This window comes from Bombus affinis, chromosome 9 (assembly GCF_024516045.1).
Source record: "Bombus affinis isolate iyBomAffi1 chromosome 9, iyBomAffi1.2, whole genome shotgun sequence".
Lineage (NCBI taxonomy): Eukaryota > Metazoa > Arthropoda > Insecta > Hymenoptera > Apidae > Bombus > Bombus affinis.
In genome coordinates, this window is record NC_066352.1 from 9,470,853 (window position 1) to 9,489,638 (window position 18,786).

Below are 18,786 nucleotides of genomic sequence, written 5' to 3' on the forward strand. Positions count from 1 at the left end.
AAAATATCTAAATAATCCCAAAATTTAGTACTCATTACATTATTTAGTAAATAAATCAATTGTCTATTTAGATTCTATTTTCTAGTTGGATTTATAAAAATATGAATTTACACATATATCCGCAGTGCTATATTTTCTTATTCTTTTATTTTTCGGCTTCACAGTCCAGGAAAAGAACTTGGATTATCTCTTTCTACTTCCACTCATTTCTATGTAATCCACAGTCTAATTATTATATTATATGATAAAAAGTGTATCGAATAATTTATTTTATTCAATATTATCGTACACATTGCAAACATTTGTTTTAGTAATGAAAGCGTTTTATAATATTCATAGCCAGCCTTATTATATACAATTAAATTTTTAATATATAGATACATATATAACTATAAACTATTGTAAAAAATACACAAAATACATAATTTAAAACTTGAATAGTTTTAATGATATAATACTTCTTCAAAATTTTTTGAGCATAAAATATAATAGCCATGCAGCTCGAATTACATTAATAGCTAAAAAAGTATGATTTTAATCATATATACAAAAATTATATAAAAGAGATATGTAGGCACTTTACACATCATCACATTATATATAAATGTACGAATATATGTATACTATATGTGTATATACGACGATTAATGTATATTTAAAGCTATTTATAAAATATGTTTAAAAAAGTATAACAGAATTTTGCTATATTTTACCAAAATGTAATTTATATTATTTGTGTGTTTTAATAATGTTCATTCAAGAGCACTTCTGTTTCGCATATTTAAAGTTATTTATAATGAAAAGTTCTGCATATATATGTATGACTATAATAATAAAATGATTATTCATTTAGAAATGAAAAAATTGATCTCTTTGCTATTGCAAGCAATTAATGTTTGTCATCAAATTTTTCATTAATTTTCTTCATCCATTAACATAACATTTTATCTGTATTATGTATAAAAGTTACATTACATATGTAACATTTATATGTAAATCTACCTACTTGGTAATTATTATAGGGTTTCATAATGAATATACAATAAACATTTAGTGTAATTAAAATATTTTAAAAGATGTAATAAGTTCCAATTTAGCAACTTATATCAATAATTATTACAAATAATAATTTATGCGCACACTAGCGTTAATTTATCGCACAACAGCGATTTGGACGCATTTGACAACGCAATTCAGGACACTTTTTTTTATTAGAAGATGAAATTGAACTTTTGATTGATACAAGTGAGAGTGACAAAACTGTCGCGCGACAAATTGTCGCTACTGCACGCGTAGTCTAATTCAAGTAATCTTTATATTATTAAAGTAATGGTATATCGTATTAAATTTCAGTCGTTCACTCAACTATTATTTTGCTCTTACCATTGAGTGGATAGATTATAATTTCAATTTGTATAAAAAAATGATTTAATAACCTTCAAATTCTTATAAAATGGACGGTTAAATTTTAATACTTTATGAAAAAATATTATTATGTTTTTGAATTCCTTATATAAAATACCTGATTATATATAGATAAATGATTAAGGAAACATATTATCTTTGGTTATTATTGTGTAGATTAACGAACTAAGTTGTGTCATTGGTTAATGAGTATCTCGATTGCTTTTATTACGATTACGTAGTAACGAAGCATCCAAGAGAGAATAAGTACCAGGTTCAAATACTGGCGGATATTCAAGACCAGGATAATCAGGTGGTGGTGATGTAGGTGGTGGTATGTAAGGCAAAGTCGGTGGTGTCAATGAGTTTCTACCTATGCTTGTGTGACCTTTCTGACAGGAGGGCTGATTTGTAATACCCTAAAAATAAATACTTATTATTATTATGTTAATATTTGACACAATATTTATAATTACTATTTATTGAAATATATACCTTCGATATTAAATTTGGAGTACACGGTGATGGTGTATCTGGACTCCAATCACTAACAGAACTGACTGAACTAAAACTCTGACTGAGAGTTTGAGGACTATTTCCACTGAAGGAACTATGAGATTGACTGATTCCACTATCGCCAGGACTCTGACTGCTCGATCGACTTGGTAATCGTGACTGATTATAACATTTTTCTTTAAATAACGCTCTGTGTAATCTCGGTGACCCTATAATTTATATATAAATTATATTCAAAGATTATTATAAAATATAGCTGAAATTTAAAGTATATTATTTACCCAATAAAGTTTTTTGTGTTTCCTTAGGTAAATCAAGTGTAGAAGGTTTCTGCTGACATTTATTGCCAAACAAATTTTTCAATCGATTTGTCTTTTGAACTTGTTCACCTTTATCTAAATGCATCTCAAATGCAGCAGTCATACCTTCCTGTTCGAATGGAGAAGTTGGTATAGGTGGTGGGTGGTACTGTGCTACGTTTTTCAAACGAGTTTTATCACAATTGATATCTTTTTTATCACCTCGTCGCAAAGAGTCCAACCAATGCTTGTCTGAAGAAACATGATCACGACGACTTGTTAGATTGAAACTTCCTTTGCGACTAATGGATGCATCTTTCTTTGCACGTTGTAAAGTTTCATAGAAAGTATGAAACGTAAGGTCGTTGGTAGATCCTGAGGAACCTAAATGAAAAAGAAATCGTATTAATCTTGATATACTAAAAAGTTATTATATAAATAATGAAAGAAGTTACCATCATTTCGAGTAAGTCGTCTTGGTGCCAGTTTCATGTCCTCTGATAAATTATTGACATTTTTAGGCAAATAATAATCATATGATCTAGAAATGTCATGATTACTTGAAGATTGTGCTTGATTTGTATAAATATTAGTATTATATTCACAATTCAAGCTCATTTGCCTCCCAGAACCATCAACAATATCTGATTTATTATGACACAAAGAAGGTTTTTGATCATTTGTGATAGTTTTACAGTGAAATGAATTGCATGGCTTCAACTGTTGAATATTTGAGCCATCTGATAATTTTTTTTTATTAGCGTAATAAAATTCGTTCGACTTTTTATGAACCGAATGTTTTGATGATTCTCCTCTATATTCATTTCTTTCTGAATCAAAATCTTCGCTATATTGTCGCACTGCGTGAATGGTATCCATATTCCGAGGATAACCATATGCAGAAGCAGCGTTATTTACTACTTCATCACTATTTTTATTTCGAATATAAACATCATTATTGAAAGTTCCATCACTGACAAATCTGGATTGTTCATTAACAGTCTCATTATCATGAAAGTTCCTATGTTGGACATGAACGTGATCGCTAGTTAAAGGAGTCATCCGTGGTGATACAGGCCTAGTTTTTGTCATTTGTCTTTGATCTTCTTGTTGCAACAACATGAATTCTTCTAATGTAATAAAACCTTGTAAATCTTCTGCTCTTCTATTTCTGTTACTGAGACACCTAAATATTAAATACTATTTCACTAATTACTTTACAATATTCAATAGGATAACAAGAGATATGTATGTGTAAAAGCAAATAAAATGTGCTCTACTTCATTAAGGATAGTGTGTAGGAAAACAGTTACAATAAGGAAAAACATGCACAAAATATATACATACATATAAAATAAATGCAGTCGATATTTTTAGTTAATTATTTTATTATGAAATGCAAAATATAACAATATTTTTAATTGCTATTATTCTTTAGTTAAAAATTTATTTTCGTGTGTACACAATAAAAAAAAAATAAAACCATAATAATTTAAGTTTAGTAGAATTATAAAAGATTATATAATACAACAAAATTGATATATTAGTTCTGTAGCATGCAACATAAAATGTTACCTGTCTGTGGTACGCCTGTAATCACCCATATCTTGAGTGCTAGTTGACATATCAGTAGCACTATGAGATGCACATAATCCATAAAATGTACTTCCTGCAATCGTCATTTGCAAATCTGGCGAATTTGGAACAGAATCTTGTTTCCTGAAAAATATTCATATTTTATTTTTGTTTTATATGAGATATTCCATACTAACTCTTACTTATTAGGCGTAGATGTAGGAAGAACTCTTCTGTAACTTCTAAACTGTGCAGTTGGAACAGGTACATTGTTTCTTGCACCAAGGAATTTTAGATATTTTCTATCTAAACTAGCACCACTAATTTCATGATCCTTATACGAGGGAGAATCTTTACGAACAACTTTTTTTAATGATCCGAACGATTTTTCAAAGTTCGGTTTATATTCCGAAGTATGAACATTTTTAGTTTTACTTTTTTGTTCGCTATCGCTCTCGTCAGTTTCGCTGAAAAGCGCACTATTCCTACTGTGGCCATCCGCACCTAAGGTTGCCTTGTTAATTGCATCTACCCATAAGGCAAGAAAATCTTCAGTGTCTGCAGCAAAATAAAATACCGTTCCTGTGTGATAAACCTTGAACGCATACTTTCTTGATTTTACTTCGGCAGCTCGTGATACGGTAAATCCTGTTAAAGCTATGAGACAGTCGGCTTTTATACTATTTTGAGTTTTAAACCTATATTTAAAAATATAATAAAATAAATATTTGTAAGATAAATATGTAGAATAAAATATGTAGTATAAAAATTTGGTTAACGAACCTGTACAGAGAAGAGCACTTTAAAACAAACCAAGCTTTCGCCCAAGCACCACCTGCACCTCTTGTGCGGTATGTTAACCATCCTTCTAAATCACCTGTGCCTATATCTTTAACAGAGATATTCCGCTTCCCTAGTTAGAGGTAATATAAAAATCAATAAGTATAAGTATTTAAAGATTGATATATATTAATATCTATTAAATATATACAATGTGTGACAATTACTTACTTGCAAATAATATACTTCGTTTTCTATTAGTTCTGGGACTATTGTTGGAAGATTTGCTTAAACTTCCATGCAATCCAATACTTCTAGCCACCATCATAGCTTTATTAACTACACCTTTCTCAAAACTTTTTTCCTTTTCAGACACTTTAGATTTATGATCTAGAAATTGCTTTGAAGAGCATGAACCATCCGGAGAATCCGTATTTTGAGAATAAGATTCAGTATCATGGTATTCCATTGTTGAATTAGTGTATACAGACTTCTCAACAATAGGTTCATACTTATCACAGATAAACTTAGTTTCCTTTATTTGCTTATCATTGTATTCTAAATATGTAGAATCCAAGTTTAAACTAGGTCTAAGTTCGTTATCTAGAGTATTCATATCATCAATAAAATCTAATTTTTCTGTAAAACTATTACAAACATCAAAATAATCCTGCTTATCTTTATAATCCAAGGTACTTCTGATATGATTTTCCGTATAATATTCCAAACTCTTTAAATCTTTTCTAGTATTAATTTTTTCTGGCGTACAACACTTTTCTTGGTCATCAAACATCTTTGAAGTATTACTTATAGATGAATCCATTGTTAACTTTGAATAATATTTACGTGGAGGCGGATCTGGAGGTATTAGATGAGGTTTATTTTCTAACTTCTTGCCAGAGTCAGTTTTTGTTACTTCTACACATTTGCAAGATTGCATTGTATTTCCTTGAATAATTAAATCTTCGGCTTTTGTATTATCATTCTGTACCTTTCGACAAATTTGAATTTGAGGAATGTTTCGAGTAATATTATTAGTAATATTATTATATATCTGTACATTACTTTCAGTAAAATTCAGATCACTATTTGTCCATACTTGTCTTTGAGCTTGGATATTTTCTTTTACTGATACATTAGCTTTTTTTTCTGTTAATTTTTTATGTTCTGTTGAACCACAGTGGTTTGGTCCATTAAATGTTTGAAGAATCTTCTCAAATTTATTTAGGTTTGAATTATTTTCTCCACTGTTTTGCATAAAACTATTTATTGATTCTAATTTATCTTCATTAGTTTCATGGTTAGAGCTTGAATTATTTGTAAAATTTTGAGTATTACATATTTTTGATATATTTTCCGTTTCTACACTTAAATTGTTTGTTACGTTCTTTTTGTCGTATTTATTTACATCAATACTAATACATTCATTATTGCTTTGGTTATTTTCTATACTGATTTTGTGGTTTGCATCAATTACCTTACACATAGAAGTTTTAAATGAATCTAAATGTTCAGATTCAGAACATTGTTTTTTTTTGTTATCTTGTGTAACATATTTATCAGTATCATTATTTTTTTTAATAATATTATCAAAATTTATTTGAATACTTTGTTTTTGATCATCAATATCTCTTAATTTTTGTTGATCTTCGGAACTCGCAAAAGTCAATTGAACATCAGTCTTACTGGATACATTGCTTACATTATTTGCAGACGGTTCTAACGCATGAAACAACTTTTGCTTTCTGTCTTCTATACTGTCAGCGTCCATTGAATCGTACGCTGGCGTACTGTAACTTTTATCTAATCTTCCTCGCTCTTTACTGTTACATATACTAAGTTCCTTACTGCTTATCGTACTCTTACTATTACTATGTTTATCCCTAATAAAATTGTTGCATTCATCTAAAGGCACACTCGTATCACTCAAGTTATTGTTATTGGTAACATTAACAGATGTTTGAGAAATTTGGCTAATTGTATTTATATTACTGCACAATTCCTCACAATTTTGGGTAGTTTTACATTCATCTTTTTTCTCGTTTATTACACTGATTGTATTACCTACTTGAGGAACATCATGTTTCATCATAGGTTTATCTTGAAACTGTACTTTCTTATCATCAGTTTGTCCATCATTTCTTTTTTTTCTTTTGTTTTGTTCTATAGATATACATGTTTGTGGTCGTATATTTGATGGTACATTATCTAAACCATGAGCGCAAGATGCTGCTTTGTCCCGCAATTGAGAAGTTGTACTATGTTCCTGTTTCAATTCTTTCCAAAATTGTTCTATATCAATTCCATGCTTGGTAGTTGGACTAGCACCAGTTATAGTAGCTCGTCTTTGAACTGAATTTCTTGGTTTTGTAGAATATAATCGAATAGATAAAGGTGGATCTGTTTCACTATCCGAATCGCTACTATCTATAATCATTGTGTCTAGCATATTAACAGTATCTAGAATGCTTGCAGGTTCTGGACTGGGATTCTTTGGCCTAAACAAATTTACAAATTTGTATTATATTAGAAAAGAAATTGTATATATTTTATAAATGAGATACATGTCTATATATATATACCTTGGTAATGGCATTGTAAAATCTGGTATAGTTAATAATTCTGGCCTTGGGGAAGGAAGATTGTGTTGCCACCGTGTTGTGTAAGATGTTTTTTTATTGCTTGGAAGTCGATATGGTTTTATGTAAATTTGACCATATATTTTTGTATGTCTTGGTCTACGTTTCAAAGTTAATAATACTTCTGCTGGGCTTTCGCGAAATAATTCTAAAAGATTTTTTCGTTCCCAACCGACTACAGTCTGATAATTTACCTGCAAAATATTTAAATTAAATTAAACATTTGTATTATATATTCATAACAAATAAACACAGAAGAAACAGAAAAGAATAGAAAATATAATTTTTTAATTATTTAAAAAAAAAGAAAAATTACTTGTACAATCTCATCTCCTTCTTCCATTTTACCACACTGATGTGCAGCTGATCCAAATTTAATCTCCGCAATTTGATGAGCTCCATGAAAAGATGGTAAAATATAAAATCCCTACAAAAGAAAATATTTTCCAATTTTAATTCTTCATACCTATTAGGAAATAATTATATACTCTAACAGTTTCACTCTATAATACAAGACTATCTAAATAGGAAGTTACAGATGTGTTGAATCAATGGTTATAGTTTTATCATTAAAGGATGTAGCAGATAACTTTAATGATTATGAAGTATACTATTTTATGATTTATGTTAAATATTTTATATATATTATATTCATTATATAAAATTATTTAGAAATAAAAATAAAATAGAAGAATATTACCCTATTTTAAAAAATTGATATTATTTCAAAACTTACTAAATCATCTCCTGGCTTCTTTTTTAATGTTGCTAAATCTAAACTAGCAGGTTGTAATATCATAGGATCAGTAATATCTTGTATTATATAATCTGCCAATTTTGCTAATTGTCCACAAATTGTTCTAATTTCTTCTATTGGTTTTTCTGCAAATCTATCTCTTTGTGCACATGTGGCCATTTCCAAAGCTAACTTCATTAATTCAACTTTTTTGTCATTATATTCTAATTGTCCACTAAAGGGAGGTCGATCAAGCCACCTTACTAATGGTTTTACAGCCATTATAACTGATGCTACATCAGATAATGTTTGAGTTGTAACAGGCTTTGAATCTGTCTGATGAGACAACTCATTTTGTAAACTATGCGCTTGACAAGACAGTCGCAATGCCAATAGTTGCAGATTTTCACGATCAAGTTCATAATGGAAATTTCTCAAATATTCTACTGCTTCAAGAATAATTTCCTGATGACCAAGTTTCAATACCCCAAGGTGTTCTAGGTCTTCGGGTCTCAAACTTAATAACTGTTGTCCATTAACACCATGATTAGTAAAGCTATGCACATAGGGAAGAACAGAATTATCCAAACCTAAAACAAGAAGCATTTTTTTCTGTAAAGGATTCAATTACTTTAAGAAGAAAAGGATATTGTGAAAGTGAAATCATAATATTTTAATGAAAAATTTGTACATGAATTTGAACAAAGTTATAAGGGAAAAATAATTATAATTTTTGTTTTTATAATAATTACTCATTTAGTATTTCATTTCTTTCAAAAGTAATAACAATGAAAAAAACAATAACGAAATTACGTGAACAATAATCATTTATAAACTCTTTCGAATATTAACGGTGTAGATTAGGAAAATAAATGAAAATATTGCAGTTTTAAAATATTTTTAGGAAAGATTTAGTATTACTAAAGATTCGTTTTATAACGATATATCATTTACGAATTATGTGATTGTAATGAATGATTGAATAAACTGTTTTATACATGCAATAAAGTGACTGATTAAAAGGAAAGAGGGGCAAAGAGACAGGTGCGGGCGTATACTGTAAAATTTTCACACGCAAATTTTCACGACATTGTTTCTGCACATAATAGAGTACACTTGTTCCTTAAAATATATTGATGTATAACACTGATTCAAAAGGAAATTCAATTTTTCGCACCTTTCAACCATTCGCACACTTGTTCAGTTTTCCATTCAGCAACATTAACATACGCCATGACCCGATCATCTACTAATTCATAAAATGTTAAAGATTCTCCTTGACTCCTCAATCCTTAGTCGTTCTAATTTCCAACATTAACTAAGTATAGAATAGACATGACATTATATATGGGACTTTGTATCTTATGTTCTGAAATACCGATCTCGAAAAAAATTAGAGTGTTTTTTACGCCCTCTGCGGTTTGCTATGGCGAATCATTGACTAAATTTTCAGTCTGCTAAGTCGATAACTGTAAAATACGTATGTACAGTCGATGACTTAAAAATAGCTGTGTACATATGCATACATATTAATGACAGTTATTGTGTAGCTAATAATTTTTCATTCAATATTATATACCAATGATTTTCAAGGTATATCAATTTGTAAACTGCATCAAATTGTAATCTATTTATTGTTTTATATATAATTCATTGGAACGTATTAATTACAATGTAATATTAAATAAAATGTGTACATATATTATATTGCATAATATATATTACACAGAACATAAATAAAAATGCACTGAATGCTTGTGCGTATATACATATAATGTATATATTAATTATATGTATATATATGTTTATATACAATATCGATAATATTTACAATCTATATTTCTTATATAAATTTTTTATATATAATAGCACCAAGTATAGCTATTTCCAGTAATATAATTAAAACTAATATAAACTTATTCATTAAAATTCTTCTTCGCATAACATTTAATGTCCTTCTTGTCTTATCTAATTCTTCATCTGTTTGGGATAATCTTCTATCTGCTCTCAATAATCGTTCCCTTTGTTCATTCAGTTCAGAAATTACTTCTGTCCCTATTTGTTCACTCTCAACAGCAACTGCTTGAGATCTAGCAATAGATTGTGATGAGCGATCCAGTATTGCATTTCCTTCTAATAATGTCCGTCTATGCTCTTCCTCCCAATTAACTCCAAGATTCATTGTGACAATATTAATAAATATGTTCACGATAATATTATGAAATAATAATTATATTCATAACAAGAAAACAAACGTCCTTTAAATTGTCAGGTCTGCCATAATATCCAAGAATTCACTTTGATCAACTGAAATCATAGGTATAATTTGCAAAATTATTTATAAATGAATGAAATAAACAATAAAATTAAAATTTCCTCAATAATTTAATTAATTCAAAATCAAATCCTTATTTTACTAGAACCATCTTGATCCAAATCAAATTCTTTAATCATAAGTTCCATTTCCTCATTAGTCAGATCACAATCAAGCTTTTTATTAAATTTTTGGAGATCTTCTACTGTTATCTTGTCATTTGCAGTCTCATTTGTAAATAATTTGAACACATATTTAATTTCATCTAAAGGTTTTCGCTTATTTAACTTCTCTGATACTATGTAAGTGTAAAATTTAATTAAGACAATACTGATTATGAAAAGACAAAATTTTTTAAGAATATAAATAACAGATTATTTGATTAAATTTAATATTTTTTGTTTAAACGTACCAATGTAATTAAAATCTTCGAAACAAATTTTATTATATCCACGCTTGTCATACATTCGTATAATAGATAAAATGTAAGATTTTTTTACTGCAAAACCCAAAGCTTTTAATGCAGCTTTCATTTCATGATAATCTAAATAACCATCAGTATCAGTATCCATTATACAAAACGATTCCTTTAAGCGTCTCTTTAAATTTTCATTCTTTGTAATAGTTGACATAATCGACAATAAATATTAGTAAAATCGAGTTGACATGTTTACCTTTCACTTATCTTGCAAAACTTTCTTTTGTTGTCAACAAATTATATGTAGTTATATTCAGGATACACATTCGTTAAGTTATATATTATTATATATCTTGAATATGCTTCCGATAATACATACATAAATTTTCTGTTTATTGTAAACATATGAAGGCTTCATGAATCTAACGTCGTGAAATATTCAACCACTACTCAATCACTATTCGCTATGGTCATATAAACAGGTTTGCACATTCGTTAGGGAAAATCGTCCAGCTTTCGAGTCGAAAAACATCAAGATGGAAAGCATGGAAAGGTTTGCTTTCAGACTACGCTCTGCGAGACAGACTACAATCATATAAACTATAAACTGTTCTCGACACTGTCTAGGGAAATCATCCGAAAATTGAGTCGTGATAGAAATGAGTAGCTAATCTATTGGTCGTGACCACGATCATATAAATAAGTCTCGCCAGTCATATACCGAGGCCTAGGGAAAATTGAGTCTTGTTTAGTTATGAAAAATCAACATGGAAAACATAAAAGTCTTGACTGCACATACGTGGCATGATATGAATGCCTTAGACAGAGACAGAGTACTCTATTTATCTCCATCTATCTCGCAAGAACGTGAACCTTATTGACCTTATACATATGATCGTACGTTCGGCAATTCCTACGGAGTTAGATGTCATCATTTTGATATCTTATGTCGTATATTACATTAATTTCCTTGTTAGCAGCATGATGGCGCTATTGCGAAACTCACAAAAGCTCACATATACGCATTCATTATCAATGACGTAGTCAAAAGTAATGCGTTAATCGGTGCATGATTGCCTCGGCGGTGAAATGAGTGGCGGTCACGGTCACGATGAGAGTGTAGTAGTATGGTAGTATGGCGGCCTAAAAACATTTTTCGTCCCTTACTACATAAAGATGCATGTGTGTGCTTTTCAGAATTTTATGACAGCGCCACTATGCGACTAATAAGGGAATTAAAATACATCAAAATTATGATCAAAATGATCACATCCCTCGCTAGCAGGAATTTTACGAATTGCTGAATCTATGTATAAAACCGTAGTTACATGATATTGCAACTATTGGCTAAAATGTATTATTCACCAATTTTTAAAATTGTAAATTAAAATAATTTGTAAAAAATTCTATTTTGTTGCGTACATAAAACATACAACATAAATATCTGTTTGTCAACGTGTGCGTAGTTTAATATTCTAATTCTCTAAATAAATATATATGTATAAAATGTATAATTCTTTCATATAATTGAAAATTCAATTTCCCTGGAAATCCATGAAATACTGGTAACACGAGATTTCTAGTTATTTTTTTTTACTTTCTTAAATAAGTGATAAAGTGTTTCTTCGATAGCCATAATCTCACGACTAATACTTTGTATAAAACGTAAATAATTATTGACATGTAAAGAAATGCCACAATATACATGCAATGGAAGTAACATTGAGTATATAAATATTTTTACAACGAAAAACATTAGGTAAAATATTTTTAACAAGGGGAAACCTCATTTAAGGATATTCAATGAATATCATATGTGATATTTTATAATTGTCATACGCGATATCGAATATAAATAATTGTCTTTATATTGTTAAATTACGCTTAAATTATGAGTGTTGATAGCGAGAATAAGTCAAATGAAGCTATTACTCCGTTTACACCATCAGCAGATCAGGAAAGTACAGATAATAGAAATATTCAGGAAACAACTATAACCCCAGAAATGGTACTACGATTACCTACAATTACTGACAGTAAGATAGTATATACTGATATTTTTTGTATTTCAATATATCAATAAATAAGGAAGATCAAATATATATTACATATCTATATTAATTTCAGAGTATTTATGTTCTCCAGAGGCAAATATTTATGACATAGATTTTACAAGATTTCAAATCAGAGACTTAGAGACAGGAGCAATATTATTTGAGATAACAAAACCACCAGCTACTGGTTAGCAATTGTAGATATTATAATTAATGATAATTACAACAAAATTTGAAACAAATGTATTTATATTTGATATATTATATAGAAATGAAATTTTATTATTTATATCTTAGAATGTGATTCCAATCAAGATCTGGAACCAGAAAATGAAGAATCTGGTTGTGAGGATGCTAATACTGGCCGTTTTGTACGGTATCAATTTACACCTCAATTTCTTAAACTAAAGACTGTCGGAGCTACAATTGAGTTTTTGGTGGGTTCTAAACCAGTGAACAATTTCCGAATGATTGAACGTCATTTCTTTCGGGATAGATTGTTGAAAACTTTTGACTTTCAATTTGGATTTTGTATACCAAATAGCAAGAATACTTGTGAACACATTTATGAGTTTCCTACTTTACCTGCTGACTTGGGTAAGCAATAAATAATTATTCAATATGATTTTATTAATTTCTAATATATAATATTTACAGTTTCTGAAATGATTGCAAATCCATTTGAAACACGTTCAGATTCGTTTTATTTTGTGGACAATCAATTGGTCATGCATAATAAAGCTGATTATGCATATAATGGTGGACACACACATGATGTACTTTAGTAGATAAAGTCAGTAGGAAACTTGCACTTTGCAAAAAATAATTGTGATAATAGTAGCAAATATTTAGCTAATTTAAAATTCCAAATTTATTTCTTTTTATAAATAATTGCAATTTTCATAAATTTTTAGATTAATGTTTAAAAGTTGAATTTGCTTCGCATGCAACTTTTCACTCTTTTAATTGAATACATATCTAATTCAATAATTTTCTATGTTGAACTTATAGCTAAATAAATATTTTTTAATTTTATAATAATTAAAAATTCTATTATGATGCCTAATATTTAAATAGTTATTGTTTTAAATATGGCCTTGTGTAAAGCTGTTTGTCAGTTTTATCACTACTAAATCTTAAATAATGACATTGAATGTATTTTTTATGAAAGCAACAAACAAGAGGCTAAAGAGATGAGCTTTGTAAGTTTTTAACAAGCACAAAATTTATGATTTATTTATGCTGCATAAAATTATATTTTACTTCACTATTTTTCTCTTGATTTATATGTAATGTCAAAAACTTCACAAATACATGTATATATTTACAAAACATATTGTGTATTTTTTTTACATATGAAATGATAATAAATTATGTCTGATTAACGAAATCAATTGTTGTTTTTAAAAATTCTGTTGGTTTATCTGCATGTACCCAATGATTTGCACCATTTATATAAGTAAATCCAGCCGATGGAAATAATTTTTTTATTTTATCATGATCTTCTACTCTTATATAATCACTGTTAGAACCACCTATAAACAATGTCGGTCCATTGTATATTTTTGATCCTACATCTGGAAATACAGCTATTTGTGATGCAAAGTTTTGCTCTAATACAGGTAAATTGACCCGCCATTTATATTTCCCAATATCTGCTTCTACTAAATTCATTACTAAAAACTGAAATAAAGAAAATGTTAGTTTATATAAATGACAGCTGTTTTAACTGTTCATATGAAATATAATAAATATTTAATTACCTGACGTAAAGGTAATGATTTAATAGCATTTGCAAGTTGATCTCTTATACTAGAACGTGCTTTTGTCAATGTCGGGATACCTTCTAAATTTACTGTGCGCATGGCTTTGAATATTTTTTCCATTTCCATGAGCTGAGGACTGACCCTCACCGGAGACATATCAACTATTATTAATTTCTCTACTAGCTGTGGGTAATTTAAAGCTACATACATCATTGTAGAACCACCCATGCTATGTCCTATTAATATAGATTTTTGAAATCCTAAGTCATTCATAAGTTGAACTATATCCTGTGCCATATGACTATATGTCATGTCTGAAGAATGTGGGGAATCTCCATGGTTTCTTGCATCTACAGTTATCACCTATAAATTTATTTTAAGTATTCCTTGCATTACACAAAATCCAGGTATCTACCTTACGGTCTGTATCCCGATGAATTGTTTTTGATAATAAGTTCCAATTAGTTTTTGAACCAAAAAGACCATGCATTATTATTATAGGTTGCTTGGAAGCATTTTTATTCCCATCCATAGATTCATAGGAAACATATGCTAGTTTTACTGGTATTACACTTGAAAATTAGTAATGATGAAACAAGTACTATATTTTAACAATTGAATCATATAAATAATATTGTGGCAACATTATATATACATATATATATATATATATATATATATATATATAACAATTAAATTACATAAATGATACTGTGACAACAGTATATACATATATATATGTACATATATACCCACGTATATATACGTACGAATCAGAATTGCTACGTATTTGTTTCGAAGATAAATATGGTACAAAAGATGAAGTAACAACGAAATCTTGTCTTCGATAATGGTGAAAAATATTTCGCGTTATTATACATCGAGAGCACATACCACTCATACTTCCTATTTTTTATTTTTTAACAATGTTTAACAATAAATTTTGATTGTTTCAGAAAAAATTTGTATTTTATATTGCTTTTTTATAACATAAAATCATGAACCATGAATGAACTACATGTGACAATAGTACATTATCAAATAATACTACAATCTAAACCAGATTAGATAATAATATACACATAATATGTGTAAATACAGTAATATTTTGTATTATATAAAATGTTTCTGTTATATGCATCCGAAGTTAAATAAGTCACTTTCAATGTCGTGTTTCATTCATTATTATATATATATATATATATATATATATATATATACTATTACGTTAATTTAATAAATCGGTGGTAAATAATGAATCAAAAATTGTTTTAATCAGTAAAAAAAGTGTTTCACTAGAATAGTATAATTATATAAACATCATACTTCTACAAGCGCACCAAAATTTTGATGTTATTGTTTCGTAAAAGAAATATAAGTACATACATATTTTAAAGATTATACTTTCAAATTGATTGACGTTTTGAATTGAATTGAATTTGAATTGAACATATTAGAGAATAAAAAATTATTTAAATTATTAGAAACTTAATCTTTAGAAAATATGTTTAGAAGATTTAGATTTCAACACAAAATAGAATAATTAATTCTGTAAAATTGTAGTTGTAATAATGAAACATTCTTTCATCAAATTTCCAAACTCATTCGAAATTTTATTCGCAATTCTCAGAAGTGTTGTATAGGCTTACGATCTCATAAATGTATATTTCTAAATATATATTTACGTAATAAAAGTAAAATAATTTTCATTCAATATTTAATCACATTGTAATTGGTACTTTCTAGTATTATATTGTAATAATAAAATAGATGAACAATTAGCCTTTAATGGGTATCTCAATATATTGATTAAACGTTAATATGATGCAAATCAATATGTATATATAATTGTAATTTTATTTTAACAAAAGCCGACATGAATTTTGTTGGAAGCACCTAGCTTTGTTTAATAATTACAAAAAAATCTGGAATTTATCATTTTGACGAGTTTGATAATTCTTGTAGGACGTACATCTATCTATATTATTTATTTCGCGGCAGAATGCATACGTGGCGCTGTGGTAGCAACATGCCACTGTGAATAGCAGATAAAAGACAAATCGTATGTCGTTTTTAATTGATTCAAATTGTAATTTAATAAAATGAGGTGGTTCATTTCGTGTTTATTCTTAATTTTTTTGAGCTCCAGAGTAAACTGCTATTTCATTACCGTGGACGCACATGCCGAAGAATGTTTCTTTGATAATGTAGAAACAGGCACGAAAATGGGTTAGTTTTCACTTCTGTACTTATTTTTAATATATGTATTATAGAGAAATAATAACTTTCAATCTTCCAAAATGTAACTTTGATATAAAATTGCTTTTATGTTTGGAGATGAATGTTAATCGAAGTAATTTCTTAGTATTAAAAATACACGTATTAAACAAAGAGGTTTTGTTATTGCTTTTGGAATTAATATGGTATAAATAATGTAAAATGGTATAAAAGAATCTTACTACATTATTAAAAATTGTTGATTTAGATAATTAAAATATTCTTACAACTTGGTAGGATATACATACAAATATTTACTCGAATCTGTTAGAAATATCATTATTTTAAAAATGTTCTAAACAACTTGTTTTTATGCAAATAGAATTAGCATTTTATTTCAATTAGCATAATATATTATAATAAGAAATATAAATGAAATTAAATTTATCAAATTTTTATTTGGATAATATTTTAATTCAATAAGGATTAAATAAACAAATTTGGTGAAATTATTGGGATTTTATAATTCAAAAATTTGGATAATAAATTGTAATAGTACTTGTCTAATGTATTTATATTAGTATATACCATATATTAACTTAAATATGTCCTTATTTATTTTATATAATATCTTTTAAAATAATGTTATTATATTCACACAAAAATGATATTATTTTCATAGGTCTTACATTTGAAATAGCAGAAGGTGGATTTCTAGATATAGATGTAAAAATACTTGGCCCTGATGGAAAAATAATTTATGAAGGTGATCAAGAAAGCAGTGGTAAATATACATTTGCTGCACATCTTCCTGGTATTTATACATATTGTTTTGGCAATGAAAAAAGTAGTATGACACCAAAAGTAGTGATGTTTAACATGGATATTGGTGAAAATCCAAAGCCTGTAGAAAATACTTCAGATGGGAAAAATTCTGATTTAAACCATAACAAAATAGATGATATGATAAAAGAATTAAGTACAAGTTTATGGGGTGTGAAAAATGAGCAAGAATACATGCAGGTAATTTCTTCTTAGAATTTGTGTTTCATTTCCTTGTGTTTTACTAAAGCTTTTAATAAAATTAATATTTTACTTTTAGGTTAGAGATCGCAATCACAGAGCAATCAGTGAAAGCACAAATACTCGTGTAGTTGTGTGGGCATTTTTTGAAGCTGTGGTTTTGGTTTGTATGACAATAGGACAAATTTTCTATCTAAAACGATTCTTTGAAGTTAGAAGAGTCGTCTAATTCAACATATGCAATAAGAAAATACATTCATTGTACATTTTTTATGTGATTAAGTTATAATAGAATTAAAAAATTTCAACATTTTGAAATTATTTCTTTCCTTAAATTTGATATTCTAATGATGTTGAGAATTTATAATATTGTTAAAAAAGAAATACGATTTCTTATGATAATTTTAAAAACATTAAACAAAATGTTTTTTACACTAATACTAGCTAAAAGAATTTAGTTTATATATAACTTAAAATATATATCATATATAAAATCTAATTATTCTCATATTAATAATCATTCAGAGTTATTTTTATGAAACAAATATGTACAGAAATTTGTATCGAAATATTATATCGTTTTCATATACCAATTTAAATTCTATAACTTACACTAGAACTTAAAATAATATTTATACAATTGTACAGAGTTATATGATTTAATAAAAAGATACCGATTAATTATTTGCTAATTCTATTAGATATATCTAATATGTCTTAGATGAATCAAATTTTATTTAAATTTTACTTAGTTTTTTCTGTTACATGGATGTTATGTAGTGATTTAAATCATTCTGATATAAATTAGATTAGAAGCAATAAGAGTAGAAATTGATATTGTTTATAAAAAACAATATGGTATCTTGGTATGTACTTATTATTTTACTGTTATGCGATTATTGAATAAATATTTCAATATAGAGATATTTATGAAAAATAGTTGAGATTAGTTCATATATAAAAAAATAAAAGTTTGTTTTAAGTTTAAAATTAGTTTGTTTATTATTATGTAGTTCGTTCAATGATATAGATGGTTAAATAAGAT

General features: G+C 27.7%; 6 protein-coding genes across 13 annotated transcripts; 2 read left to right on the plus strand and 4 right to left on the minus strand.

The window, feature by feature from the left end:
- Positions 1–252: 252 nt before the first annotated feature.
- On the minus strand, positions 253–9,288 carry LOC126920547 (uncharacterized). 2 transcript variants are annotated; one of them, XM_050731116.1, is made up of 12 exons: positions 9,127–9,284; positions 7,950–8,539; positions 7,530–7,640; positions 7,157–7,407; positions 4,806–7,072; positions 4,578–4,707; positions 3,998–4,492; positions 3,795–3,938; positions 2,675–3,405; positions 2,202–2,603; positions 1,900–2,129; positions 253–1,823 (listed from the first exon to the last, which is right to left on the minus strand). In XM_050731116.1, exons 1-12 carry the CDS (start codon positions 9,182–9,184, stop codon positions 1,608–1,610), a joined length of 5,625 nt encoding a protein of 1,874 aa, XP_050587073.1. In that variant the 5' UTR covers positions 9,185–9,284; the 3' UTR covers positions 253–1,607. The 2 variants fall into 2 exon arrangements, 1 of the variants encoding a protein (XP_050587073.1); XR_007711995.1 differs by lacking the exon at positions 253–1,823 and having other exon boundaries at positions 1,982–2,129; positions 2,202–2,349; positions 2,442–2,603; positions 9,127–9,288.
- A 276-nt stretch (positions 9,289–9,564) lies between these two features.
- Positions 9,565–11,624, minus strand: LOC126920558 (vesicle transport through interaction with t-SNAREs homolog 1B-like). Of its 2 annotated transcripts, XM_050731138.1 has the most exons (3): positions 11,481–11,624; positions 10,938–11,408; positions 9,565–10,256 (listed from the first exon to the last, which is right to left on the minus strand). In XM_050731138.1, exon 3 carries the CDS (start codon positions 10,129–10,131, stop codon positions 9,793–9,795), a length of 339 nt encoding a protein of 112 aa, XP_050587095.1. In that variant the 5' UTR covers positions 10,132–10,256; positions 10,938–11,408; positions 11,481–11,624; the 3' UTR covers positions 9,565–9,792. The 2 variants fall into 2 exon arrangements, with proteins under 2 accessions (XP_050587095.1, XP_050587094.1); XM_050731137.1 differs by having other exon boundaries at positions 10,938–11,493.
- On the minus strand, positions 10,263–10,931 carry LOC126920556 (uncharacterized). Its single transcript, XM_050731135.1, has 2 exons — positions 10,676–10,931; positions 10,263–10,561 (listed from the first exon to the last, which is right to left on the minus strand). Exons 1-2 carry the CDS (start codon positions 10,893–10,895, stop codon positions 10,350–10,352), a joined length of 432 nt encoding a protein of 143 aa, XP_050587092.1. The 5' UTR covers positions 10,896–10,931; the 3' UTR covers positions 10,263–10,349.
- A 332-nt stretch (positions 11,625–11,956) lies between the features above and the next one.
- Positions 11,957–14,125, plus strand: LOC126920554 (protein unc-119 homolog B). Its single transcript, XM_050731131.1, has 4 exons — positions 11,957–12,717; positions 12,809–12,922; positions 13,033–13,332; positions 13,393–14,125. Exons 1-4 carry the CDS (start codon positions 12,573–12,575, stop codon positions 13,518–13,520), a joined length of 687 nt encoding a protein of 228 aa, XP_050587088.1. The 5' UTR covers positions 11,957–12,572; the 3' UTR covers positions 13,521–14,125.
- On the minus strand, positions 14,039–15,900 carry LOC126920549 (protein ABHD11). 5 transcript variants are annotated; one of them, XM_050731122.1, is made up of 4 exons: positions 15,828–15,900; positions 14,917–15,062; positions 14,499–14,864; positions 14,039–14,418 (listed from the first exon to the last, which is right to left on the minus strand). In XM_050731122.1, the coding sequence occupies exons 1-4, from the start codon at positions 15,883–15,885 to the stop codon at positions 14,107–14,109; spliced, it is 882 nt and encodes a 293-aa protein (XP_050587079.1). In that variant the 5' UTR covers positions 15,886–15,900; the 3' UTR covers positions 14,039–14,106. The 5 variants fall into 5 exon arrangements, with proteins under 5 accessions (XP_050587079.1, XP_050587078.1, XP_050587080.1 ...); XM_050731121.1 differs by lacking the exon at positions 15,828–15,900 and adding an exon at positions 15,272–15,681 and having other exon boundaries at positions 14,917–15,073; XM_050731123.1 differs by lacking the exon at positions 15,828–15,900 and adding an exon at positions 15,396–15,680.
- A 600-nt stretch (positions 15,901–16,500) lies between these two features.
- Positions 16,501–18,049, plus strand: LOC126920555 (transmembrane emp24 domain-containing protein-like). Of its 2 annotated transcripts, XM_050731134.1 has the most exons (4): positions 16,506–16,546; positions 16,648–16,730; positions 17,401–17,741; positions 17,821–18,049. In XM_050731134.1, exons 2-4 carry the CDS (start codon positions 16,727–16,729, stop codon positions 17,968–17,970), a joined length of 495 nt encoding a protein of 164 aa, XP_050587091.1. In that variant the 5' UTR covers positions 16,506–16,546; positions 16,648–16,726; the 3' UTR covers positions 17,971–18,049. The 2 variants fall into 2 exon arrangements, with proteins under 2 accessions (XP_050587089.1, XP_050587091.1); XM_050731132.1 differs by having other exon boundaries at positions 16,501–16,730.
- Positions 18,050–18,786: the final 737 nt, after the last annotated feature.

Excerpts from the sequence above, each read along its gene's own strand:
- LOC126920547 (XM_050731116.1), bottom strand. The coding sequence starts at position 9,184 with ATGGCGTATGTTAATGTTGCTGAATGGAAAACTGAACAAGTGTGCGAA. Across the intron at positions 8,540-9,126 it reads AGTGTGCGAATGGTTGAAAG|GTTTGGATAATTCTGTTCTT; the intron begins GTGCGAAAAATT and ends TTCTTGTTTTAG. Across the intron at positions 3,939-3,997 it reads CCTACATCTACGCCTAATAA|GAAACAAGATTCTGTTCCAA; the intron begins GTAAGAGTTAGT and ends AATATTTTTCAG.
- LOC126920558 (XM_050731138.1), bottom strand. The coding sequence starts at position 10,131 with ATGAATCTTGGAGTTAATTGGGAGGAAGAGCATAGACGGACATTATTA.
- LOC126920556 (XM_050731135.1), bottom strand. The coding sequence starts at position 10,895 with ATGTCAACTATTACAAAGAATGAAAATTTAAAGAGACGCTTAAAGGAA. Across the intron at positions 10,562-10,675 it reads CGAAGATTTTAATTACATTG|TATCAGAGAAGTTAAATAAG; the intron begins GTACGTTTAAAC and ends ACACTTACATAG.
- LOC126920554 (XM_050731131.1), top strand. The coding sequence starts at position 12,573 with ATGAGTGTTGATAGCGAGAATAAGTCAAATGAAGCTATTACTCCGTTT. Across the intron at positions 12,718-12,808 it reads ATTACCTACAATTACTGACA|AGTATTTATGTTCTCCAGAG; the intron begins GTAAGATAGTAT and ends TATTAATTTCAG. Across the intron at positions 13,333-13,392 it reads TACTTTACCTGCTGACTTGG|TTTCTGAAATGATTGCAAAT; the intron begins GTAAGCAATAAA and ends TAATATTTACAG.
- LOC126920549 (XM_050731121.1), bottom strand. The coding sequence starts at position 15,402 with ATGAGTGGTATGTGCTCTCGATGTATAATAACGCGAAATATTTTTCAC. Across the intron at positions 15,074-15,271 it reads ATACGTAGCAATTCTGATTC|TGTAATACCAGTAAAACTAG; the intron begins GTACGTATATAT and ends CTAATTTTCAAG. Across the intron at positions 14,419-14,498 it reads AATCATTACCTTTACGTCAG|TTTTTAGTAATGAATTTAGT; the intron begins GTAATTAAATAT and ends TCTTTATTTCAG.
- LOC126920555 (XM_050731132.1), top strand. The coding sequence starts at position 16,604 with ATGAGGTGGTTCATTTCGTGTTTATTCTTAATTTTTTTGAGCTCCAGA. Across the intron at positions 16,731-17,400 it reads AGAAACAGGCACGAAAATGG|GTCTTACATTTGAAATAGCA; the intron begins GTTAGTTTTCAC and ends TTATTTTCATAG. Across the intron at positions 17,742-17,820 it reads ATGAGCAAGAATACATGCAG|GTTAGAGATCGCAATCACAG; the intron begins GTAATTTCTTCT and ends TTTTACTTTTAG.